General features: G+C 37.2%; 1 protein-coding gene across 4 annotated transcripts in view; it reads right to left on the bottom strand.

The window, feature by feature from the left end:
- The window catches only part of Ttk (TTK protein kinase), a 38,954-nt gene that overhangs the window by 3,710 nt on the left and 7,305 nt on the right, over positions 1-27,939 (bottom strand). For 3 of the 4 annotated variants that reach the window (XM_040740076.1, XM_040740078.1, XM_040740079.1), the window contains exons 6-18: positions 27,413-27,527; positions 27,185-27,257; positions 26,998-27,092; positions 24,046-24,133; positions 22,882-23,002; positions 19,493-19,623; positions 17,587-17,723; positions 15,806-15,944; positions 13,100-13,192; positions 5,752-5,909; positions 5,483-5,634; positions 4,434-4,558; positions 2,990-3,070 (exon numbers count right to left, since the gene is read on the bottom strand). In XM_040740076.1, the coding sequence (XP_040596010.1) occupies positions 2,990-3,070; positions 4,434-4,558; positions 5,483-5,634; positions 5,752-5,909; positions 13,100-13,192; positions 15,806-15,944; positions 17,587-17,723; positions 19,493-19,623; positions 22,882-23,002; positions 24,046-24,133; positions 26,998-27,092; positions 27,185-27,257; positions 27,413-27,527 (1,508 nt within the window). The remainder of the gene's footprint in view (positions 1-2,989; positions 3,071-4,433; positions 4,559-5,482; positions 5,635-5,751; positions 5,910-13,099; positions 13,193-15,805; positions 15,945-17,586; positions 17,724-19,492; positions 19,624-22,881; positions 23,003-24,045; positions 24,134-26,997; positions 27,093-27,184; positions 27,258-27,412; positions 27,528-27,939) is intronic. The other variant, XM_040740077.1, reaches the window with a different exon arrangement.

The following is a 27,939-nucleotide window of genomic DNA, read 5'->3' as shown; positions in this document are numbered from 1 at the left end:
ATCACAGCAACAGGAAAATGGAGAATGATAACAACACAAACATAATTTTCACAAAGAATAAATCTAAAGTAAATGATAAAGAAAGTTGGTGAAGGATGGTGGAACTAAAGAAAAAAAACCCAGACATTCAAAACCTTTTTTTTTTAAAAGAAGAAATGACAGTAAAACTACAATTTAATATTAGGAAATGAGAGCAAAACATCACATACAGAAGAAAAAGGATAAACTTAAAAAATGATTATGTGTGTGTGTGTCACATGTATGGTATTCCACAGAAGCCAGAAGAGGGCATTGGATCCCCTGGAGCTGGAGTTATAAGCAGCTACCCAACATGGATGCTGAGAACTGAACTTGGGTCCTTTGCAAGAGCAGAACTTTCTCTTGACCACTGAGCCAACTCTCTAGCCCCAAGGAGGAATTTTTAAAATGTTACTGTATCACTGAAAACTGAGCCAGGTGGTGTCATACATCTGTAATCCTAGCATTTTAGAAGGCTAAGGTGGCGATCTAAGAATTCAAGGCTAGCCTGGGCAATATAAGAAGACTATGTCTCAAAAAATGGGGGTGGGGAGGTGAGAAAAATGGGGAGAGGAAATTTGCCATTGTATGTTAAATCACTAAGTTGACAATTGAAAGAATTTATAACCTCTAGGTATAATCTAAAACCTAAAAGTAAGAGACAAATTTTGCTGGGCATTGGTGGTGGTGCACACCTGTAATCCCAGCACTCAGGAGGCAGAAGCAAGCAGATCTGAGTTCAAGCCTAACCTGGTCTGCAGAATGAGTGCCAAGACAGCCAAGGTTACACTGAGAAAACCTGCCTCAAAAAAACAAAAAAGACAAATTTTAACTGAAATTACAAACCTTAGAAATTAATAGGCATTTAAAATACTATAATAAAACCTATAAATAATGGCCAAATTAAAACTAAGTAAAATTTTTTTGTCTTTTTAAAAGCAAGGCCATGTTACATTACCCACACTTTCATTAAACTCAAGATCCTCTAGCCTTAGCTTCTCAATGGTGGATTATAGGTTTACAGACTTGCACTGCCACACCCAGTTAAATCAGCAGTTTTAATCCAAGTCTAAACACTACATTTAAATCAGTTATGATTTCAATTAAGAGATAAGGAAAAATACCCAGGACACAGAAGGAAAGACAGCTCAAGAGGCAAACACAAGTTCCTTGAACTACCAAAAATAAATAAACAAACAAACAAATAAAGTGAAAATATTTAGCTGGGTAATGTCAGTGATAACTCAAGCAATGTAAGGCCTATCCCATCACTCCAGAAAGCCAATGCAGGAGACTCACCTCAAGTTTAAGGCCAGTCAAGGGTTCAAAGGTAGACCCTGCCCTCAAACAAAAAGCAAAGCAAAACAAAACAAAAAACAGAGTACATAAAAGAGCTCAAACACCCAAACACCTAACAAAGACAAAAACACAAACTGAAAAAGTGAAATAGTTGTGAATAGATGAAGATGTGTTTTTTTAAGTTCAACAAACCATGGGAAGTCTAAAGAAAACTTAATAATAAGAGCAAATATAAATCATGAAGAAATCAGAAGGCAAACAATTATGAAAATAGCTAAGACAAAATATTCACCAATGTTTCATGCAAGCTGGGCTGGGGAGACAGGGTACAGCACTTGCTGCATAAGTGTGAGGACCTGAGTTGAGATACCCAGAGTCCATATAAAGTCAGGCATGGTAACCCAGGGCAAGAATCAAAAGAAACCCCCAAGGCTGTGGGTCAGCTAGCTAGCTGTATACATCTGCATACAACAACAGAAAGACTTATTTCCAACAAGATGGGTAGAATGGATACCCAAAGTTGCCCTCTGCCAACTATATGTGCCCACACTCAGAACATAAATGTGCATGAATGCATGAGCGACCCAACATGGACATATAAACAGACTTTATGCAAGTTCTTTGAATAACTAACTAAAAAACCATAGTTTTCTAGAGAAAAAAGGCAAATTTACAATGGTGAGCCAGATGCTGCACTGAAAACTTTTTTTTCTCAGTTATCTTTGTTTTCTTTTAAAATACGTATTATTCACAAGTCCAACTGACAGAGTGGAAACCAGGTAAGTTATGTCACTGCTGAAGAAGCAGACTTATGGACATGAAGGTCACTGGGACCCAAGCATGTGTTCTTGCAAATACTTTAGCAGTGTAAAGATCAGCCTGGTAGCTTGACACATCCCGGACAGAGAAAATGGGCCTCTGGTAGGGGACATCAAGAAGGCTAACAGCACTTATCAAGACTGAAATAAAGTTACCACCCATAGGCTACAAAATTTTATATAGCCTGTCAAATTCTGAAATGTAGAATTCACAATAAATGATTATTAAGATACACAAGACTCTAGTTTCAATTCCCAATACTACAAAAACAATGAACGTAAAAAATTAGAAAGGAATCAAACAAAAAGACTCCAAAGGACATCAAGGAATATCATTTCTGGTGTCTAAATCAGAGTTTTTGTTAAAATTGCCTTTAACTTAAAACTCCAAAAAGCTCTCCCAGGTCTACTTTATATGAACACACTGTGTGGAACCACCACACAGAAGATCAGCATTAAAGGACAATTACAAATCAATAAGGACTGGGGAAACTGGTGCCAGAGATGGCTCAGTGGTCAAGAGCACAGGTAGCTCCTCCAGAGGACCTGGGCTCCATTCCTAACGCCCACCCCACAGTTCACAACCTTCTAACTCCTCCAGAGGACCTGGGCTCCATTCTTAACGCCACCCCAGAGCTCACAACCTTCTAACTCCAGTCTTGGGATGCAATGTCCTCTTCCAGTCTCTAAGAACACTTCATACACATGGTAAACAGACATATAAGTAGGCAAAACCAGTGCACACGCATAAAACAGTAAAACAAAATAATTAAAAGAATGGTGAAAGGGACTCCCAAAACAATTTACAAAAGGTGCAGTCCACTGGTGCCAGGTGAGTGAGCTATTTCCAGTACCTTGGTCTTGGCTTTCCCATTTTCTTTTGATGAAGACATGTCTCTGATTGCTTCTGGAGGCATGTAATTAACTGTGCCAACCTATTTGTCAAATCACAGAAAACAGAGAAATCAATGAAAACATCTTTCTAGATTTATAAACACATAAATGTCAGATTCTTGGAAACTTGGATAACTAGTGATTTAAGTGGCAGACTTGAAAAATTCAAATAACTGCCAAGAATATAAAAATACATGTAAGATCACATTGCAACTCAAACAGAAACAAGTTGGGCTAAGAATGAATGGGTGCATTTCCAAATGCTGTGCTTTGTCTGTAAGTGTGCTGGGGAACTAGTATTATCTGCCTTTATAATTATCTAGGCTCATTCTGAACTCTGAGGGATGAGTATCAATCACTTCCATGTTCAAATAAGTTCAACATTTCCCCCCTTCACTAAACCAACCAACCAAGTTAATATATATAAACAAAAAGAACCAGCTAGCTTTATTTCCCAATATTCTTTGGCCCCTATGTGCAGGCTGAAATGGGCTGGAAAGCTAAACCATAAAAGAATTTCTACAGTCAGAAATGATACAGCATAATCCTTTAGTACAGTAGTTCTCACCTCCCTTGGGGGGGGGTCCAATGGCCTTTTCCCAGGGGTCACATATCAGATATCCACATTAAAATTCATAACAATAACAAATTTACTGTTATAAAGTAGAAATGAAAATAATTCTATGGTTGTGAGTCACCACAACATGAGGAACTGTATGAGGGTTACAGCATTAGGAAGCTTAAGAACCACAACAACAACAAAATGCCTGCATGATAGGATCCTGCCATTGACAGCTCTCCTGATTTCTAAATGCAGGTAGCATCCTTGCACTTGAACACACACACCACAAATAGTATATAAAATAATTATTTTTTAATGTAGCTGGGTGGAATGTTTCCATATTCCCAACAAGGCTCTTAAAAACCTCCCCCAATTTACGTGCTAAGAAAAAATACAGGACAATGGAGAGACCATGGAATTCCTCTCTGCTCTGCCTCACCTATGAGAAAAACCATTCAAAATGCCTTGATATATTTATCTGATTTTGAACTCTTTTCTAAATAAACTGACTATGGTTTTGAATCTTTTACATTCAGTTTCTATTCTTTTAAAGACTTCAAATTTTTTGAAGAACACAGCCAGTAAAAAATATAATGGCAAAATACTTGACATATAAAAGGAACTAAACCTTAGTAGTCAGCCAACACTACAAGTTCTACCTGAAGCCAGGCTTTGGGCTCACAACTGTAATCCCACACCTAGAAGGCATAGGCAGCAGGATCAGGAATTGAAGGCTAGCCTAGCCACTGATTCTGAGCAAAGCCAAGGCCATTCTACATTATGTGAAACACTGGTTCAAAACACTATAAAACACAATCAAAAACAGCAAAAAGGTGTCCTACCGGAGAATCTTTCACAATGCTTGTTGTATCTGGCTGCATTTGATTTGCAATCCCAAAATCAATTAGCTTTAGCATTCCATCAACTATTAGAAAGTTAGCAGGCTTCAGATCACTATGAACAATGCCTTCAAAATAAAATTCATTATGTTAGATGAAGTAAAACATTCGGTGGACAAAAAGATTTCATAATCTCTGGGTCAAGCTGACTCAACTAGTCAATACGTTAATATTCATTTATTATACAGTCTACACCTTCTTAGCAAATACAGTGAGCCAGAGGCCACTCTAAATTTGTTACTTGTAATGAATACTTTAGACCTGTTTGTGATGCTGAGTAAATGAGTAGGTACCATTTTCATCCTCATTTTAAGGGTGAGAACACTAATGTAATTTGACTTTAAGTGAATTGCTCAAGATTATATGGCCTACCCCTAAATTGAGGAGGAGTTGAAGTTAGGCATTTTGGCTGCCCAGGAGAGCACCACCAATCCCTGTCAGACAGTAGACCAAATGCTTCCCATGCCACCCAAGAATCCTAATCACTGACTAATTATTTTTAGGTTGTAAAAAGAGAAGCGAAACATATTAAATTGAACAAGTTTGTTTTAAAGACAGGGTAAAGGGCAGAGAAAAGCTCTGAAAGAAGAACACATTTTTTAAAAAACCAGAGGCTAATAGTAAAACACAAAAGTGAGAACAAAACAACTGACACAAGAAAACAAAATTCTCTGCAGACTGCAGTACTGACCATCACCCTCCTATTTTTAGGATGCCCAGATCCTCAAGTCTAGGACCAACTACAACCAATGACTTGAAGGTAAGAGGCACCAGTTAATATTGAGGAAGATAAAGTTACATTGCACATGTGTGGATTTAAGTTTGTATTCTGTGTCCTGTGAATAACCTTAGTCTTAAGAAACGGGTTTGTTCCAAAATGAACTTCCAATTAATTATTAAAGGTAGGTACTGATAAAATAAGAGTATTTTTCTAATATGACAGAATGAACAACTATTTTAACTTTACATATATGAAGAAATTTTAAAATAACCATGCTGATGGATTGTGTAGACTGCCTCCAACATGTTTTTCCAGTAGCTCTTGCGTTCCCATGGATTGATGGATTTTTTCTTCTTAAGCCAACTATTCAGGTCAATGTTTCCACACTCCATTACCATGTAGATGTATTGCTCTGTGATTTCGCTGCAGTCAAAAATGAACAGAAGCAACAAAACAATAATTGCTTACATTAAATTTACTATTTGCCTAAGAATTATGGCAAAACAAAGTTTTCTTTTTAAAATAAAAATGGATCCATACTAGTCATAGAGTCGGATGATCTTATCACTGTGTTGTTGTAGTTTGTTCAAATAAGCTATCTCATTCCGGTAGCTGTCAATAGTTTGGTTATCTGCATCTTCTAGGTTCACATATTTAATAGCATATATTTGTTTCTTTTCATTCAATACCTGAAATACCTGCACAATCAGCAAAGGGAAAAGTTTAGGATATACTCTCCCTCTATAAGCCATCACAATGTTTTTTAACTTTAGACCAACAATTTTAGGATGAGAAAATTCTGAAAGGAATACCGACATGAACAATTGAAAGATTCTGGGCTTATCTGGAATGTAGAAGTAAAAAGAAATGTGATTATGAGAATGTAAGTGTCCATTTCCAGCCCCTGTGATAACGGACATTCAAATGACTTAACTGTACAAACACCTGAAGTGTTTTTCCATTTTCCACATCAACATCCAAGGAAAGTAACTGAAATTTGCTATGTTCACAAAACTCTTGGGAGGTCTCAGGGAAGTAACACTGAGGAAAAGAGATTCACAAATGATAAGGATGACTAGGGCTCTGATAGACACCTCACTTCTTAGACAGCTATGGCTAGGCACAGTTGCATACACTTTAATCTCAGCACTTAGAAGGCAGAGGCAGGCTGATCTGAGTTTGACCCCAGCCTTAAAAAAAAAAAAAGAAAAAGAAAAAGAAAAGACAGAGAGAGAAAGAAAACGACAGTAAAAAGATAGAGAATGGAGAACAAAAGGGATTGGAAGGTAGGAGCTGCAGTTGTAGAGTATGATCAAGTACTCCTTGACCGAGAGGACACAAGCAAAGACATGAGGACAGAGATGGGCTGGCGATGCATTCCTGAAATCCCAACATTTGGAGGCTGAGGCAGAAGAACTGCTACAAATTCAAGGCTAGCTGGGTTATAAAGCAAGACATGGTAGAAAAAAGAGGGCGGGAAGATATAGACCAAACCAACTCAGAACAAACACTGAGTGAGCTTATTATTTAATAGCTGCTTCAGACTAACAAAAAACTAGATTCTAAGGCTACTCAAGAGGTAGGTAGAACAGCAAGGCTTGCTGATTGGCTAACTGTGTATATGAGAATAAGAGCAGTCAATAGGTTTTACACAACTAATTGTAAGAATGGAGTTGCTATTTACTGCAACTGGAAAAACTAGAGAGCAAGTGTTTACACAGTCATCTCAAACACCTGGTAACCAAGAAGAGATGCTGAGCAGTCAAGTTTGGAAAGCTCATCTGGAAATGAGAGGACTGAACTAGAAATACAAGTTTGGAAACTGTAAGCATAAACACAGCATTTACAATCACAACACTGGAAGAAAACACCAAAGGAAGGCTTGAGTTCAGAAAGAGAAGAAAAGTGGTCAAAGCTAAGGTTCAGGGAAGCGAGGAAGACTGAAAAAGACTGGTCAGTGTGAGAGAATAATACAAGTGTAAATGTCTGTGTGTGCTTGTCAGTGAGAACAACTACAGCAAGAACAAACCCCAACCGTCTCCTAACAAGCCTAACAGGCAAAGCACAGAACCGGTTCTGACAAAAAAATGGAGGTCTGATGATCTTGAATGTGGCTCTATTGGTGAGTGAAGAAGGCAGATGTGACTGCAGTGGGCCAAGAATCATGGTCTGCAAACCCAGCCCCACAATGCTTTCCTCCTTAGTCAGGGAAATAAGAGGAGAGCTCAGGGCTCCAAGCAGAAGAAAACAAACCACTGAGACTGAAGTAATTCAGAGCCCTACTCTAAATGAGTTAATGACCAAATAAAAGACTCAAACACGTGCATGGTCTAGGGAATTCAATCCAAGACCCTGAAAAGACAATCTCCAAAGTGAACAAAACAGTAATGTGGAGGAAAAATGCAAAATATGGAAAAAAAACACGGAAACTGAAATACTGAAAAGGAACCAAACGAATAATAGGAACGAATGTTCAGTTAAATAAAAGCCACACCAAAAAGTATCATTACTGGGCTGGAGAGATGGCTCAATGGTTAACAGCCTTGGCTGCTCTTCCAGACATCCTGGGTTCAATTCCCAGAAACCACATGGTGTCTTACAACCATCCATAATGAAATCTGGTGCCCTCTTCTCATATGTAGACATATATGCAAGCAGAACACAGTACACATGATAAATAAATCAATCTTAATTTAAAAAAGTATCATTACTAAAATATTGGGGATGAAGGGCGAAGCTGAGACCATGATACACTTAGACATACATAAAGAAAAGACATTTAAAGTACACAGGCAATACTCCTTAAAAGTCTGGGATATACCCAAGAATCCAAATTTGAGAATTCACAGATTAGAAAAAGATCCGTGGAAAATTCGAAAAGAATAGACAAATCAAATTATAGCTGGAGAAAGAAGTAGATATTCAAATAGAAGAGGCATTGAATGCTCTGTGATATGTCATCGCTGAAGTATCAGAACACAAAGCAAATAAACAATATAAAAAGTAGCACAGGAAAAATGCCACTCACACATAAAGGCAGGGGTCACAGAGTAATCTGTGTCATCTGCAATCCTAAAAACCAGAACATCTTAAAATGACATATTTCAAGCCCTGGAGTACCTAAGAACCAAGAATGCAAAAAGTTACTCTTTAAAATTGGTGGAGAAATAAGGATAGTTTAAGAAAAACAAATTAAAGCAACTCATAAAACCAAGCAAGCACTACAGAAAATTTTTTTAAAGAAATATAATACAGGAAAGAAGAAGAAAGCTTCTGTGGTGAATAATTAAAGAATGTCTCCTGAAGCATTTGGGCAGAAAGTCCCCAGTGTGCAGTGATGCTTGGGAAGGTTTACGTGATGCGGCCTTGCTGCAGTGGATCACGGGACGGGCTTTGAGAGCTTACGGCTCCACTCCACTGCCAGTTTGCCCTCTCTGCTTCCTAGTCCTGCCTCCACGTTTGTTGCTTGTCGTACTTATGACATCATGGACTGTTCTCCCTTCAGAAAAGTCAGCCAAATTAAACTCTAAGTTGCCTTGGTTATAGGGCTTTATCACAACAACAGAAAATGAACTAATATAGCTTTCTCCAGGAGAACACATAAAAATACACACTCCACAGAAGCACAACGAAGGGCCAGGAGACAATCAAGTATCTAACACAGCAAATCAGCAAACCCCAAAATCGACAGAAGAGAAATACCAAAAATTCTGTCAACCAGAACACAGCCTAACAAATTCTTAAGAAATAGCAAGTCTGTTTCAATAATAATCTTACATGAAAACAGCCTCAACTTATAAATAAGAAGACTGACTGATTAGAAAACAAGAATCAATTATTTTTTTTGTCTGTAAGAAACACATGTAGTGAATAAAGACACCAAACAAACAAAACTCAAAACCCTCCATATTGAAGGACAGATATCAAAGTGCCAAGCAAACATTAAGTATTAACAAGCAGTCATAGCTATTCTTCTATCTAATAAGGTAGACTTCAAAGCAAAACTAATCCAAAGAGATAAAGAGGTTATTTCATGTTAATAAAAGAAACAACTTATCATGAAATAGCATTTGTAAGCATTTATGGGATGAATATTGGTACCAATTTCATAAAACAAACCTGGAAAGACATAAAAGGCCACATAGGTCCTGACACATTAATAGTGGGAGTCTACAAGTATGACCCCAATTAACAATCTAAGCAACAGTGGAGTGGCTACCTTAAATGCCCTTCCATATAATGAGATTGATGACTACCTTATATGGCATCCTAGAACCTTCATCCAGTAGCTGATGGAAACAGAAGCAGACACCCACAGCTAAGCACTGAGTCAAACTCCTGGAATCCAGTTGTAGTGAGGGAGGAGTGATGAGCAAAGGGGTGAAGACCGTGCTGGAGAAACCCACAGAAACAGCTGACCTGAACAAGGGAGAGCTCATGGACCCCAGACTGACAGTTTGGAAACCAGCATAGGACAGAACCATTCCCCTGAACGTGGGTGTCAATTAGGAAACCTGGACAGTCTATGGGGCCTCTGGTAGTAAATCAATATTTATCCCTAGTGTACAAATGGACTTTGGGAGCCCACTCTCTTAGCCTAGAGACACGGGGGAGGGCCTAGGCCCTGTCTCAAATGATATGACAGACTTTGATGATCCCCATGGAATGCCTCTCCCTCACTGAGGAGCAGAAAGGGGATGGGATGGGGGCTAGTGGGGGACAGAGGAGGATGAGAGGGAGAGGGAACCGGGATTAATATATAAAATAAGATTGTTTCTAATTTAAATTAAAAATATTAATACAGAAATAAATAAAAATTTACAGGAAAAAAATCAATGAACTAGAGATTAAAAGAATAACACATAAAGTCAGCTAAGCAGAATTGGTTATTTAAAAACGTTAACAATATTGACAAACTGGACAAACTGACAAAAAGGGAAGAGAAGGGCCAAATTAACAAAATTAGAGATAAGAGACTGTTATTACAAGACTCCAATGAAATCCAGAACATCATTAGAAAACACTTTGAAAATGCACATTTCAAAAAGCTAGACAACAACAAATGGATAAATATCTAAGTAAATAACTTAGCATTATAAGCAATGAGAGTGAAGTTGTAATCTAGATACCCCAAAAAGAAAAGCCTAGGACCAGTTGTGTTCACTGAATTCTATCAAATTTTAAAACAAGAGCTACCAACACTTCTCCAACTATTCTACAAAATAGAAAGGGAAGGAACAGCACCAAATTCACTCTACAAAGCCAGTGCTACCCTGATACCAAATCCAGATAAAGACGGAGGAAAAAAAGGAAAGAAAATGAAAAACAAACCAATTTCAATGATGAACATAGATGCAATTATTCTCAACAAAATACTTACAAACAAAACTCAAAACACATTGAAAAGATCAAATGTCACAACTGAGCAGGATTCATTCTGGAGATTGGCTTCTACATACTTATCAGTAAATATAATAAATACAGAAATCATATGATTATCTTAACACATACAGAAAAGGCATTTGGCAAAGTTCACCATGGTTTCATGATAAAAATCCTATAAAAATTGGTAATAGATGGAACATCCCTTAAAACAATAAAGGCTGTATACAACAACATTCTATTAAATAAGTGAATTCCTTTAAAATGATAAGTGTGACAAGGATAACCATTCCCGCTTCTTATTCAATATAACACTCAAAGCAGCATTAAGACAAGACAAATGGGATAAAAATAAGGAAAAAGCCAAATCACTACTTGCAGATGACACGATTCCACACTTAAAAGATGTGATAGAATCTATCAGAAAATTTAGCCCCAGTAAACACTTAGTTTTTAAAGGATTTAAAACCAACACACAGAAATAAGTACCCTTCATATATATCTACAATGAACTTACAAAGATATTAAACAATGTATACCAGTCATAACAATTACAACAAGAGTACCTAGAAATAAACCTACTGACAATTTTAAGTCACTAAAAAAGGAAACCAAAGACAGTAGAAAGCTTTTCCATGATACGGAAATGGCAGTTAGTATCATTAAAATAGCTTTATTACTAGAATTAATCTACAGATTTTATGTGGTATCCGTCAAAATCCCAATGCTATTCTTCACAGAACTAGAAAAAAAAAAAATAAAACAATGTGGGAATTCATATGGAATAACAAAAAGACCACAAATAGTCAAAGCAATCCTAAGGAGAAAGAATACATCTGGAGATAGCGTAACATTTGACTTCAAATTATACCATAGGGAAAATGTAGTAATGATAACTGGGTACTGACATAAAAACAGATGGGCCAATGAAACAGAGTAGAACACCTGGAAACAAACCAACAAAACTACTACCATCTAGTACTTGACAAAAATCTCAAATGAATGCATCAGAAAGACAGTCCATTTAACCAAGGGCATTGGCAAGCTAGACTTTCACTTGCAAAAAATGAAGTTAAGTCTTTATTTTTCATCCTGTACAAAAGCCAATTCGAAGTAGAACAAAGACCATTTAAAACTTAAAACAGTGAATCTGCTAGAGGAAGAGGGAATATACTTTGAGATACAGGAAATAGCCCCAAGAATCAACAAATAGGACTACATGAAATTCTAAAGTTCCTGTAGAGCAAAACAAACTATAAACAGACAACCTATAGAAAAAGAGGAAAATCTTAGCTACCTATTCTTCAGGAAGGGGACTAATATCCAGAATTACAGAGAAGGATAAAATTGCTAATCAACAAACACGCTAATGAAATAGACAATTCTTAAAAGAAGAAACAGGGTTGCCGAGACGAATCAGCAATTAGGAACACTACTCTCCCAGAGGACCCATGTTCAATTCCCTGCACCCACATGGTGGTTAACAACTGTCTGTAATTATAGTTTCAGAGGATCCAGTACTCTCTTCAGGCCTGTACAAGCACCCTACACTCAGCAGGGAGAGGCAAAAGGAGCTCTGCGATACATACAGGCAGGCAAAAGCTGAAAAAATAAATAAAAGAAAAAATAAATAAAAAAGAAACATAAATGACCAAAGAATATATTTAGGTGTGATCAAAGCCCTAGAAAATATATATTAAAACTACTCTGAGATACTGCCTCATCCCAGTCAGGATAGATATTATCAAGATCTGACAACAAATGTTGGTGAAATGTGGGGAAAGAGGAACTCTTATTCTCTGCTGATACAGTCATTATGAAGTCAGTATGGAGTTTCTTAATATTGCCCAGCTATATTATATTATTTGTAGATGTATACTCAAAGGACTCCGTATACTACAACAGACACTTGTACATCTATGGCAATTGCCATTCTATTCACAACAGCAAGAAATGAAACCAACCCAAATGTTCATCCACAATTGAATGGATAATGAAAAATGTATATTCTTAATGAGATTTCAGTTAGCTATAAGGAAAAATGAAATCTGAAGGAAACAGAAGGCCATAATGCTAATATGTTGCACACTAATTTAAAAAATAAAAATACATTTAAAAATAAATCACTCAGATAAATTTAGGAAATAATCTAATTGCAGGAATTTATATGACTAGAACATTTTTAAAATGGGAAACCTCAAATAAAAGAAACTCACTACTGAAAATTCGAATGACTCTAAGCACACCAGCAGATCATGCCATGTCCTCATTCAACTTTCCAGTCTCCTTGTGATAATCTATAAGGATTAGCCAATGTTAATGTGACATAGAAGGAATCTGAAAGCACAGGACACTGGAGAAAAGGCATGAAACTGAGATCCAGTTGTACGTCTAACAAGGGTAAGTCATTTTAAGGGAAGGAAGAGAGGACTACAGCCAAACAAGGCTTCTAGGAGACAAAACAGCTCCCATACAGATAGAATATTTTTACTCATTTGATACTTACCTTACTTGAACCTCCACTGCCTATCTGTTTTAATATGGAATAAATTCTTCCTTTAACGCAAATGCATTCATTTATTGATGAGGCTCCTGAAATCTAATCAATTAAAATATGTAAATATAAGTTCAAAGAAACATATCTAAGAAACTACTTTGCATTAGGTATGGTGAAATGCTCCCAATTTTGGCCAGCCCAATCTACAAAAGACTATCTCAAAAAGAAACTAAAACAACAAAAATCATAAAAGATGAATAAGAGAAAAGTATGTTAAATGATTTCAGAGATAAACTTATAAAAGGGGTTCCCTCTTTAACTGATTTTTCTTAATCTGAATAGAAAACTGAATGATGCCTCTTAACATCCAATGGACAAACTCATGAGCTACCCATGTTATATTTCTCTCCTGTTTCTCTTCTCTTCCTTGCACCTCTTTACTTCCACATACATGTGGCCAGCCCTTCCCCTGCCCACCCCATTTAACACGATACAAAAATAATGTGCTAAGGTGCAGCAAGCTCAGTCAGCTAGACGACGTAATTTCATCAACGCCCATCCTCTCTTCTGTCCTGACCGAAGTTCAACAAGTTGCATAATTTCTCCAAACCTCAGCATCTTCCCAGGCAATCTATCAACTGATGCACATCAGTGCCCTTTCCTTCCTTCTCTTATAACTGGATGATCTCACTTTGCGCTTATAAAGATGCTAAGAGGTCATAGTTTGAGATAATAAAGCTGAAATGAATAGTTTTTGATTAGCCAAATAACTAAATTGAATCAAAGTCTGAATAAATTTCAGTTTAACTGAGTCATGTTTTAAATTCAAAATAACAGAGATTCTTTCATGTAGTCTCCTATAGGAGCAGGCAGATGGGTTCTAATTTCTTCATTCTCGGGACATGAAAGACTTAAGTCAGAGCTGACTCCCGTGTGTTCTATTTGTTCCTCCGTAACCAGCGTTTCTAGGCAATAATGACTTCTGCATCCTTATCCCTGCGGTGAACACTTTTCAGAATACAGTAACCCCAGCTAACTCTACCTCAATACCAGCAGTCCCTCCCTACAAGACTCCTTATCCCTCCCCACCTCTCCTCACTAGGGCCAGAGCTTCCAAGCTACTAATTAGATCATTTTACTCTGCTTCTCTATGCATCCATAACTTCCAAAAGCCTGGAACACTGTTTTTTCCTTTCCCAAGCTACAGGCCACACCTGACTCCTTTTGAAGTCCCCTGTGACAGCAGTCTAGAACTTTCTCCAAGCCCCCTTCTCAGTCACTTTTGAATTGCCTTCTAGATTTTAGCCAGAACAGGACTTGTTATCACTATCAGGTCAATAAACAGATCTTGATTCAACATACATCTCTCCCTCTCCCTCTGGAGAAGGGGGTCTGTCTATGTAATCCTGGATGTCCTGGAACCTACAATGAAGATCAGGCTGGTCTGAGCTCACAGGGATCCTCCTGCCTCTGTGTCCTAAGAGCTGGGACTAAAGGCATGTGCCACCATGCCAGGCTTTCCTTTCACTTTGTAACTTAAGTAATTTCAAGCCTGCAAACTCTATCAAGTCTTTCCATACTAGTATTATATAACCTATCATCAGGTAACCTTTTGTTCATCTTTTTTAATAGTGACAAAATATACATAACCCAAATGTTGCCTTTCTAACCATTTTTAAGTGCAATTCAATGGTATTAGATACATTGGTCATTGTGGAAACATCAATACTGAAACTCTATACCCATTGCCTATCAACAACAACCCCCCAACTCCTCCCTTCCGGTATGTAATCACTCTTCTACTTTCCCTCAATTATTTTTAATTAGTTGGTTTTAATAGATAATCACTCTTTTGGCTGTTTCTCTTATACAAAACAGAAGTTAACATAACTTTTAAGTGTCTGCCCATGCTCTGCTTTAAGAGTTACACATGTAATTAACATAACCTTCACAACTATTCTAGCAGTAGGTAGTTATTTCTCCATTTGTTACATGATGAAATTGGTACAAAGAGTTATGTAATTTGCCAAAGATCACACAGCTGTTGAATCACATAGCCAAGAGTCACCTCTGTGAAGTCTCTCTAAAAGACCCATGTTCACACTGCACTCAAAGGTACTATACAATAATTTAGTGGCATCTTTTTTTTTTGTCAAATGGCAATTCACATGCCAGCAAAATCTTTGATAGTTTACAACAATTATAATACATTCTAAGTACCTCAAATTGCTACGCTGAATATTCCAAAGATCCACTTTTCCAAATGAATTGCATATTAACGGACATGAAGCTGCTCATAAATAGAAAGTAAGCTCCATTACAAGACAAGTTTTGGGGGCTGGAGAGATGGCTCAGAGGTTAAGAGCACTGACTGCTCTTCCAGAGTTCAATTCCCAGCAACCACATGGTGGCTCACAACCATCTATAATGAGACCTGGTTCCCTCTTTGGGCCTGCAGACATACATGCAGGCAGAATACTGTATGTTAAATAAATAAATAAATCTAAAAAAAAAAGACAAGTTTTACTAAGTCATTCAAACTGGATCCCTGGGCCTACTCGCTGAGAACAGGTGGGAGACACTCTAATCAAGATGTCAAAAAGGTTTCCTAAGAATGGACAGGGTCTGAAGACCTTTCTTAACAACCTGATACTGTGAAAGCAAGATCTATGAGACTGCACCTTAACATGCCACCATAAAGCATGCTCATCGAACCTGCAAGTTTTGAAGAGGAGTACTAAGGCCTTGCTGCTGCTGCTGCTGCTGCTGCTGGAGGCAGGCAAGCTGTCCGAAAGGTGTTGATGATGATGGGCAAGCAGGTGGAAAGTCACTCTTTACAACTGGAGTCTTAAAACTGGAAAAAAATATCTTCCTTAGTATAAAAATATTAAATTATAAGGATAATTTTAAGACTTCATATACTCTAAAAATGGAGTCATATAAGCCTAAAATTGCCACATTAGCTAGTTTTCATAAGAGACAATATTTATGTTTTCTGCTTATGGCACATTACCTAGTTTTCATAATAGTTGATATTTATGTGTTCTACTTATATCACCACCAGATATTTAATTTCAGGAAAATTGTCATCTCCTGAAAAGAAACCCTTGATAATAAAATAAGCAAATTGAAATCAAACATATGGAGTAAGGAGAATTTTTTAACAGTTCAGTCAAGGCAAAGGTCTGCCACAGATTTTAGAACTGTTTTTAAACAATAATGTTCTATGACAGTCTGCTAGAAATAGCCAAGAGCCACTTATGTCACCAAAGAGGTGTGGTGTTTCAGCTTGTGTGTCTGTTCAGTACACATTCATGCTTTGTTCCCTTTGTTTGCTATTATAGCTCCAATATTGGTAACAACAGTTGGCGTAAAGAACTTTAAAAATATTAACAATGTACGACCAAGGCTTGCTAGCCAGTCTAGCCCCAGGTTCCATGAGAGATCCTATCTAAAGATAATAAGGTGGAGAGTGACACCCCACTATGGCCTGCAGTTACATGCACATGCAACTGTACATATATATTGTCATACCTAAATAAACACAAACACATATAAAGACCTTAACAAAACCATTATTATTTTAGCTAGCAATCATTCTTTGAAATAGCCTGCATAAAAGGAAGCAATAATAAAACTGTATTACACTGATAAGAAACTGGTTATAAAAATGATAGTTCTAAATAGGGTAAAAAATGGCATTATGCAAATAAAAACCCAAAGGCATTATAGAGTTATATTATCCCTTAAAAACATTAAAAATAAAGCTGGGCTGTGGTGGTCCACACCTTTAATCCCAGCACTCGGGGAGGCAGAGGCAGGAAGATGATCTCTGTGAGTTGAGGCCAGCCTGGTCTACAGAGCTAGTTCTATGATAGTCAGAGCTACACAGAGAAACCTTGTCTGGGGGTGGGGGTGGGGTGACATTAAAAATATACCCAACAGTTGAAGGTTATTTCTTTTCTTTTTCAAAACCTTTATTAGCCCTTTTCATCAGCCCTGACCATCCAGTTTTCTCCCAAATCCCTCATTCCTGTCCCAAGTCCTGTAGTATCCTTGAATACTTTCTAAACCATGTGAATCATAGACCTGACCTCTTTCAGCAGCCACCCATTACAAATACCATTACAAACATCTATCCTTTATTCATTCTAAGAATGCTAAACTTCCTTAAAACATGTTTCTCAATCAGAGAGGCACACATGCTAACAAAAGAGAGAAAGTGTCCTCAGATTTCCAAGCTCTAGGTAAAGATAAAACTGACAAAGACTACTACTTCTACAACAGTCCTTAGAGACAGAATTACTATACATCAAGATAATGCATGTGCAATCATTATCCCCTTTGCATTTTATAGGTGAGAAAAATGGATATCTGGAAAAAACAGTAATTTCAAAGTCTAAAATAAGAGAACAGGTTCAAGCAAGTTCAATTTAGTCCTAAAACTTGTCTTATTTACTACCTTGCATTCTGAGCTCGACACAAAAGGTAATTACCAGCTCATGTAATCATCCAAGGAATTGCTACTAGGTGTCTCACAAACAGATTTTGGATCAATCCATTTAGGAGCTGACATCGGAGGTGACTGCTTTGAAACTGATAAGGCAAGTTGCTCAACAGTGGTATGCTTCTGCTAAAAGAAAATTTAAAATTCCATGACTTAAGAATTTTTAAATTAGACAATGATACAACAGTTTAACAAATATAACCTTTACAATAATAAAAATATGAAAAGCAAAACATACTAAAGCAGGTGGGCATATGTGTGTGTTCATGTACATGCGTGTAGGTATTCACACACATGTGCACATGTACAGGTGGAGTCCACTGGTCAACTTAGGGTGCTCTTCAGATGCCATGCACTTCATGTTTTGAGACCAAGTCTCTATCTAGGACCTGAGGCTCACAGATCATGCTAGGTTGGGTCAACAGACCAATGAGCCCTAGGGACCCACCTGTCTCCCTCTCCCTAGAAGCACATGCCACCACCCCTGGCTCTTTGCACTGATGCTCATGATCAAAGTCAGGTCTCATGCTTGTGCAGCAGGTACGGACTGACTCTGTGCCCTGCCCAACTTTTAGCTAAATTTTATTACAGTTCTTTTATTCCACACTTGTAATCCTAATATACTCTACTCACATTGGTTATTTATCAGGAAGGCACACAAAATTATTTAACAAAACAAGACCCATTTATATAATATTTTTCTATCTACAGAGACAAACTTCAATTTGGGGATAGTCTTAGTTTTAGAAAGTATTTGCACTAGGTTACATTGATTTCTATTATTATTTCAGACTATACTCAAGAATCATAATGGATAAACGTATTCTACTTTCTGTACTAGAGTCCTCTGACCACTCTTCTTGAGATGTTTTCTCTTTCATGTAAGACTTCCTCATGTGTACACAGGAGTGCAGACATGTACACTAGGATTAGTGTACACAGGAGTGCAGACATGTACACTAGGATTAGTGATGAATACGTGATTGAGAAACTGTTCAAGAAAGTCACTGAGCAAAGAAATGTCAGAGACAGTGATGAGTGGGATGTGTGTACCTGTTATTTTGGAAATAAGAACTGAGCATATAAGTGTATGTTGCTATGGGGAGGAACGGTCATTAGAGAGGGGTTACGCCTATGGGATGGCTGGAGAAGCCAGAAGAACTCAGGAATTGCTGGCTTTTTTATGACCCAGAGCCCAGTATTATTGGTTTTGTTGTAGACCAGTGGTTCTCAACCTGTGGGTTGTAACCCCTTTGGCAAGCCTATTTCAAAAATATTTACATTGCGACTTGTAACTAGTAAAATTACAGTTATGAAGTGGCAATGAAAATAATTGTATGGTTAGGGGTCAGTCTCACTATGAAGCCTTGGCTGGTCTGGAGCTCAGTATGTAGATCAGGCTGGCCTTGAACTCACAGAGATATCCAGGAAGAGCCAATGCCTCTGGCCCTCATGAGCACCTGCATTCACAGGCACATATTTAGACATACAAAAGAATTAACAAAACTACAACAGTCGGCCGGGCGTTGGTGGCGCACGCCTTTAATCCCAGCACTCGGGAGGCAGAGGCAGGCGGATCTCTGTGAGTTCGAGGCCAGGCTGGACCGACAGCCTCCAAAACAGAGAAACCCTGTCTCGTAAAACCAAAAAAAAAAAAAAAAAAAAAAAAAAAAAACCCTACAACAGTCTATTAGTAAACTGATAAAAACAGAATTTCTTCTGAAACGTACTCTTATTAAACCTATAGGTGCTACTGATCACAGTATTCTGAAAAAATAACATAAATAAACGATTCCACTAAATATGGCATAAACATTTTTAAACACAATTCCCACACAGTCATCAAGTTTCAGACACACATCACTATAGATAGCACTTTAAGGGAACAAAGATACCTCTTTACGAGTCTTCGGGGTTACCTCCGGAATATGGAACTGATTCTGGCTCACACACTCTGACTTTCTTGTGGACTGCCATGGTTTGTGCTTCCTCTCTGCAATCTCTGGTTCTTGACGTACTTTAGTTTCTGAAATTTTATTGTTATCATTAGATATTAGTAATTAAGGCCAGGTATAGTGGTATTTGCCTGCACTCTCAAGTACTCAGGAGGCTGTGGTAGGAGAGCATCACTTGAACCAGGGGGTTTGAAACCACCTTGGGCAGTAAGTACAGCAAGACCCCATTTCTAAACAAAACAAACCCAAAATACATAAGTAAACTCAAGCAATAGGAGGGTGATAAAAACTATGCTTCATTTTCACTCTGAAAAAACAAAAGCAAGAGGGGAAGGGAGGATGGAAGGAGTCAGGCACATAAAACTGCAAGGCAGTAACTTTCCTACATAGTTTTAAAGTTTCATCAGAAACTATACCAGATTTAAGTGCTGCTGTTTTTTTAATAAATAAGTTAAAATTTTTAAGTGTGGACATTAGTCTTACTAATAAAGACAAAGTAACTAACCACTGTTTTTAGACCTCCATTTTAATACAAATTTTATTTTACTAGTTCATAATTGACTATCTTAAAGGCCAAAAAACAAAAACACCAATAACACATTTATAATTCAATGAATACCAAAATTCTAAACTCTAAGCAAAAGATTAACAATTAATGAAAGACCTAACAAATTATATCAAAATATTATTCATTCCTAAATGCTGCTCGCTAAACACCCCCCCAAAAACCAGTGTACCATGCTATAATCAAAAAGAAGTAGATGCTAACTCAACAATAAAAGGCCATTTGATAAAATCCAATGTTTAACCACACAAACACACAAAAATATTAATAGTCTACATCTAAAGTAGAACTTACAGAACTAGATAAAAAGCAACAATAAAGTCTATAGCAGCTTCATCAGTTAAAATACTGAAAATGTCCCCTTAAAATAGGGGAGGCAAGGAATTCATCCGTCATCCCTCCAACAATGCTAATTCTGGACCTCTTAGAAGCTGCAAAATGAACAGGATAAAAAAAGAGAAAAGACATTATTTTCAAACATAATTGTGTACCTACAAAAACCCACAAACTGGGCACTGCAGCACTGCCCTTAACAAGCTCATTGTGAGTTTAAAGACAGTTAGGTTAAGCAGTCTAACATGAGACCTTGTCTCCAAAAAGAACAAAACAAACAAGCATTAAAAAAAAAATACTAAAGAATACATAGGGAAATTATTAGAATTGTTCATCAAATTTAGAGATGTCTATATAAGTAAAAAAAAAATCAATTTTATATACCAGCAATAGTTGAGCACAAAGATTTTGTGAAACAAAGAGTACTCTTCATTATCACAACACCACTATCAGCTCCCCTAGGTAAATCTACCATAGTAGCCAAGGGAGAATACAGCTCTCTCTTAGTGTCTGAAGTGAATGAAAACATGCCAGGCTAGCAGCCTGAAAAGCTGAAGTGTGAAGGTGACAATTTGTCTCTGATGTCTTTACAGGTTCAACTGCCTCTCAATCAAACTTCAATTTTTCAAAGGATGGAAACCAATACATAGATCCTAACATTTTCAAGGAAATTCAAAATGCTAATAAGAACTGAAACAATCCTAAAGACCAAAACTAAAACACACACACACTAGCACTATAACAGGCATCAAGACTCACTACAATAAAAACAAAGTAACTGTGAAACAGAGACAAAAATCCAAACCAGACACCAACACAGAATCACCTAAGTGTCCAGAAGACATCTGAAATGGACCTTGATCAAATAGACATTTGTATGAGAAAAATCAAGAACAAATCTTGACTCTTTATCTTATACATATATACTCATGTTAAGTTCAAACAAAATTGAATCAAATATGAAAGATAAAATGATTACCTAAAATCTGTAAATATGTTTAGGATACTGGCATAAATCTTGTTTAAATTAAGATAAAGTATAAAGACAAAGACTGGCAAGTCAGAATGCACAGAAATTCAGTATTCTATTTCATCAAATTAGCCACCAAATGAACACTATTAGCAGGCATAGTTGCCATAATGATTTTCCCAATGGTATCAAAAGATGACAAGAAAATATGAAATATGGTTTCCAGTAAATGCCAAGATTAAGAAATCTGTTCCCAATCAACATCAGGGCAAACACTCCGGAGACAGAGGCACCAGGTAAACACCAGGGCAAGTCCCACTTGTTTTCAAAGTCAAAGTCAAAGTCAGCTCTACAATAATGGGAGAGAAAAACAATGCTAATGGTTTCAAGTTTCTTCTCTTTCATATATTCTTCCATATTTTCCCTAATCCAAATTAGGTTCCTAAATTTTTCCCTCTCCTAAATTCTCATAGCATTTTACTTGCATCTCTCCTAACAATCTTTACATTTTATTCCACATTATGCGTTATCTATTCTATATACATCCCATAATAGATTTGCAATTCTGAGACTCCATTCCTAAAATTATTGAGTCTCTATTACATTTACAGTACCTATGTAGTGGAAAACCAAAGTATGAGTTAAAATAAAAACGAGAGTGAGCTGTGATACAGAAATTGCTTTTTTGCCCTTTGATGAAAGTAGCAGTCTAAGAGAAGTAACTAAGTTATTTTATTTCTATTATATTACTGTCCATCCTTTCTTTATTTTATGCACCCTTTAGACAAATGGCTTCCTCCCCTATAGGATTCAATACTTTTCATACATTCTATAAAAAATTAAAATGGAAAATAAAGGAAGAGTTTTATATCACAAATAGGTCATTACTCTGTTTTCTCAAGCTATGTAGGTTTGTGTGTGTGTGTGTGTGTGTGTGTGTGTGTGTGTGTGTGTGTGTGTGTGTGTGTGTGTGTGCGTGCACTTGTGTGTGTGTATAACCATGGATATCAGAGAAGAACCTCAGGTGCCAGCTCTTGCCTTCTGTTTTGTCTGATACAGGGTCTCTTCTCATTCCAGGCTACATACATCAGAACAGATGGCCCATGAGTTTCTGGGGATTCTCTTGTCCCTGCCTCCCATCTTACCATAAGCTTGCTGGAGTTACAGATCTATACTACCATTTTCAGCTTTATGTGGGTTCTGGAGATTGAATTCAGTCCTCATGCATACATGGCAAGCACTTAACCCACAGAGCCATCTCCCCAGTCTGTGTGTTTTATTCTTTGATACTTTCAAATATATACAGAATGAATCTTTTCCATGCTATGGTTACCTTGTCTTGTCTCTCCCTCTCCCTAACTGAAACCTTTTTTATTCCCAACAATCCCCCTCTGACTTTCATGGCCCTCGTTTGTAAACAGCCCACTGAGTTTAATCAAGATTGCTTGCATGAGCACTTACCTTCCAACTTTGTTACAAGGCTTGATTCAGCTTTATTCTTCAAGGTTACTAAATCAGAAATAAGTTCAGAACTTTTTTCACTGGACACCAGAGAGTCTTTGAAATGGACAGTTTGAATGGGCTACACAAAAAACAGAAAGATTGCAAATAAGATAATAATATCATAAATAGCAGTCCTTCTAATTTGTCCTACTGTTCGATATAGTAAAGTTTTATCTATGTGAAAATGACTTCTTGCAAAACTATCTCTCATATTTGAGTAGGATCACAAACTCTCAGAAAATATTAATTTCCCCAATTATTGATTACAACATCAGGAAGGGTCATAACCATTAACTTGGTGAATTTGCTTTCAGTGGAGGTGAATTTTTTTTCCAGTGGCATATTAATATTACTTGTTACACTATATTTCACTCAGTGTTAGGAGGTTTGTATCTAATACAGAATAAACCTGATGGCAAGAGAAAATGTAATTACCTTGTTTTCATTACTATATTTTATTTTAATATGTGTTTATAGGTTTTGCACTGCTGGAAACTGAACCCAGAGCCCCACATATGGCAGTTAAGTGCTCTACTCTGAGCCAAATCCCCTGCTCTGATTGCACTATATTATTAAAATAGCAGCACTAGTAAAACTTAACACTTGCTAGTTATGTTGAAAATTCATACCACAATGCCAGGGACATAAGCCAAGTATACTAAAAATATTACACCCTCTACAAATCACTGCATGTGGAACTAGTCACTTCCTGGTAAAGTTAACAATGCTGGGACCAGAGCAGATTAACTTTGACATCAACATGTTCTCTGGTTTTAAAGATGTTTTGTCAGAATCATATGATTAAACATAGAAATAAACAAAGCCTGGTAAAAAGTGTCACCCCCCCCCCAGTTGATTCCCAGCCCAAGGCCAACTAATCCATTTAAATATATGCCTAATTAATATATTTCATGATTCTTCTAAAAAATGACTGATACTTGCTCTAACACCTTAATCTTTGAGAGACAGTCCAAGATTCTGTGCCACCTCTTAGGGGTGGTCTCAAACCTCCTGTGGCTTCACCAAAATATTGAAGACAGATAAATACTAGATCCTTTCCCTAAAGAAAGCTCTATAACTTCTAGACCTGGAACCTTTGCTTCACATTCAAAGTTGAAATACCTTTAAACCTCTCAATTCACAGGAATCATTTCCACTTGGCTTGGATCCAGGAATAAGCGAATCTCGGTATTCTGATCCAGATATCTTTCTATTATCCATGAAACAAATGGATTTTAACAGTTAACTTGAAATTGTTTTATTTTTCATTTTAAAATTGGCTTTAAATACACATATTTGGTATGTACACACTTTGAATTGGATGCATCTGTTTAAAAGGCATGTTTAAGATGACATAATTCTAATACAAAGGTGAGCATGCTTAAAAATTAGGTACTGGGCAATGACAAAATTGATGAAGAGATAGGTGATTGCCTATGTCTTCATTACCTAATAAGTTATGGCTGGAGTTAAGATAAGAATGTGGGAAAGGAAAAGTATGTAGGTGAAACTACATTTCAAACTTCACACAGATCAAGGATAAGCACATGCAATGAACTGCCATGTGAACCTCTATAATCTGGCATACAGTCTATTGTAGAAAGCATCAAATATATGGCTGTATGTTTCAACTAGGTATTTGAAATGGAGGAGCAAGATAAATTAACAGGCATATGCAACTTTTATGCACCTACCCCTTTTAACTATCAATATTTATTCAAGGCCTAAATATAACAGGACCTCAATTATTGAAGATACCAACTAAAATAGTTGAATTTCTCAATTTTATTAGCACCTACCACCACATCCAGCACATTCCCATCTCTTATTTGAGAGTAAACACCAAAACTGAGAGTATATATCAGATGTGATGAATGATGTTTCATCCCTGAAGATGGAGTCTTATTATGCTGCCCAGGGTAACACCACAACCTCTTGATGTAAAAGATTCTCCTGGCTCAGCCACCCTGGAAGCTGGGGTTATAGGTCTGCACCACTTCACTCAGCAGCCAATTAACCTATCCTATTTCTTTTTTGATGCTAGGGGATTGAGCCAGAGCACTGCACGTGTTTAGCACTTACTCTACCAGAGCTAGCTTCAGCCTCTCTCCCACTTCGTGAAGCCCTGAGCTCTGAGAACAATGAATGAACTCACTATCATTCCAACCAATAACTAGTCATCCCTGTAAGTGGATTTTTAAAGTCTGTGCACATGCCTTTAATTCCAGCACTCAGGAGGCAGAAGTAGACAGATCTCTGAATTTGACTTGTCCTGGGTGAGCCAGGTAGACAGGCCCCAACTGACCAACTAGGGACCAGAAGGCAGCACTGAAAGCCAGGCAGCCAGGAAGCATCAACAGCAGCAGCTGTCAGAAACTATAATAAGAAGCTCCTCTGGGAAAGAGCACCTGTGTCCCAGACAGCCTCCAGTGCCACTCTCTGTACGTGAAACCCAACAGCATAAGGACCTCCACAGCATTGGAACCACCTATACCCAGAGGAGCAATCATCAGATGCGGCCCTGCCTACACCTGGAGGATCGATCAACAGAGCCAGAGCCCCAAACTGCAACTGGAGAAAGAGGGACCCCCTGAAACACAGGTTCCACCTGTACTAATCAGAGAAGAGATGGGTAAATAACAATGTAAGAATACATCCAACAACATAAAGAGCTATACAGCACTCCCAGAAACTAGTGCCTCTACAATATTAAGACCTGAGTATCTCCAACAAGATGAGGCAGAAGACAACAACCTAAAAATAACTTTATGAAGATGATAGAGCCCCTTAAGGAGGAAATGAAAAATGCCCTTAAAGAAATGGAGGAAAAGACATTTAAAAAAAAAAAAAAAAAGGAAGAAATCAACAATTCCCTAAAAGAAAATCAAGAAAACTCAATCAAACAGGTGAAGGCAGCCTCCAAAACAATACAGAGAAACCCTGTCTCGTAAAACCAAAAAAAAAAAAAAAAAAAAAACAGGTGGAGGCAACAGTTCAAGACTTAAAAAATGAAATAGAGGCTATAAAGAAAACACAAACTTGAAGAAATTATGGAAAGGAAAAGCATGGGTAAACAATCAGGGTCTACGGATGTAAGCATAAACAACAGAATACAAGAGATGGAAGAGAATCTCAGGTATTGAAGACAGGATAGAGGTAATAGATTCATTGGTCAAGAAAATGTTTAACACAAAAAAAGTTTAACACAATATCCAGAAAATCTGGGACACTGTGAAAAGACCAAACCTAAGAATAATTGGGACAGAAGGAGGAGAAAAAATACTGCTCAAAAGCACAGAAAATATATTCAACAAAATCATAGAAGAAAACTTTCCCAACCTTAAGAAGGACATACTTATGATGTGTTCTGGTCTACAGAATGAGTTCCAGGATAGCCAGGGCTATTACACAGTTTGTTTTGTTTGTTTTCAGACCAGCTTCCATCCCTGCTACAAAGATGCTCACACCCACTAGGACTAGCATCCATCCCACTAGAGGTGCTATTCATTAACAAGAAATGCTCAAACACCACAAGTTTCACTCTTCAAAGCTTCCATACTTCATGTTCACTTGGTAATGTCCCCATATATTTCCTATTATTTAACAGCTCCTTTAACAAATATTTTAAATGAGGGAAAATTAAAGTCCTTTCCTGTGATCACATTTTTGTTCCTGATAGTATTCAGAAATTCACTTTAGCCAGGCATGGCAGTATATACCAGTAGTCCAGGTATCTCAAAGAACAAAAAAACAAATGAAAAAGAAACCCAGTAACTTCCAACACCAAATTAAGATTGAATTGTGCCAAGTCTGGTGGACACAAGCACCCCCCCCAACCCCCGTTCCAGAAGGCAGAGTATAGGAAAATTCGTGAAGCCTTGTCTCAAGTACAGAAACAGTGAAAGGGGGAATGCGGATGAAGCTCTATGGCAGAGAACTTGCCTAGCAAGTCTAAGGCCCTAGGATCAATCCCTAGAACTACAAAGAAAAATAAGCCAATCCTAATTACAACCACTTAGCAAAAATTCTGACATCAGTCTTTAAAGAAATTTAAAAACACAAACTCAAACATACCTTTTTGTAAAATTTGGCACAGCTGAACCATCTGTCTTCGTGTGGTAATCTGGACTATTTAGAAGGTTAACTGGGACTCTTCCAAAGGGACATGACTAGGAATGATTTGAAAGATTAAGTAACCAATGGGTACACACAAAGAATTCACTACCATCACCTTCCTCAAAGTAGACCAAAAATGACTTACCCGTTTAGTTTTGTTACTTTGCTTTAAGGGATTTCGATGACTCATTTCTGCATCTTGTGGAGGCACGTTCTCTCTGAATAGAAAGAAAGTAACTATGATTTTTCAGAGAATACTATTAATACGTATCTTCATTTTACTGTTAGACATAGTTATTACACTTGCATGAAAAATACACATATGTGGATATATAAAAGATAACCATGTAAAGAGCTGATCTCAATTTCTTACCCATATAAAATCCTGGTTATAGCAGGCTGTCCTCTGGAGTCGCAACTGATGTTCCTATTCTGTAAATTTCCAACTGAATTGGAGAATGATTCTTGGGCAGTAAGTACTGTAGATGCTGTAAAAATTTCACAACTATGATTAAATTTACAAAAAAAGTTATCTTACAAATAGACTATTTTAAAAGACAATTTATAATAGGTAAGAATCCTCATTCTCATGCAGGATATGGAAGTATGACAATGCCATCAATACATTTTTTTCCAACTATCGTTTCAAATGTTCTTTACACATATAGCTTTACCCCAGAATAAAAGTATATTCTTTATATCTAAGAATAAAATGCTACTCTAACTTTGACCAAATCATTTTTAAGGAGTTACTAACACAAGTTTAATGGAGGAAGGATTTTTGCTTCTGAGTATCTTACCTCTTCTACACCTATGATTTAACTTTAAGGATTAAGCATTATGCCTTTTTTTTTTTTTTTTTGTCTTTAAAGTATCCTGAATCCTGATTTTACTCCAGCA

This window comes from Mesocricetus auratus, unplaced genomic scaffold (assembly GCF_017639785.1).
Source record: "Mesocricetus auratus isolate SY011 unplaced genomic scaffold, BCM_Maur_2.0 Super-Scaffold_100691, whole genome shotgun sequence".
Lineage (NCBI taxonomy): Eukaryota > Metazoa > Chordata > Mammalia > Rodentia > Cricetidae > Mesocricetus > Mesocricetus auratus.
The sequence above is the reverse complement of the archived record's forward strand: the minus strand, read 5'-3'. Positions and strand labels throughout refer to the sequence as shown.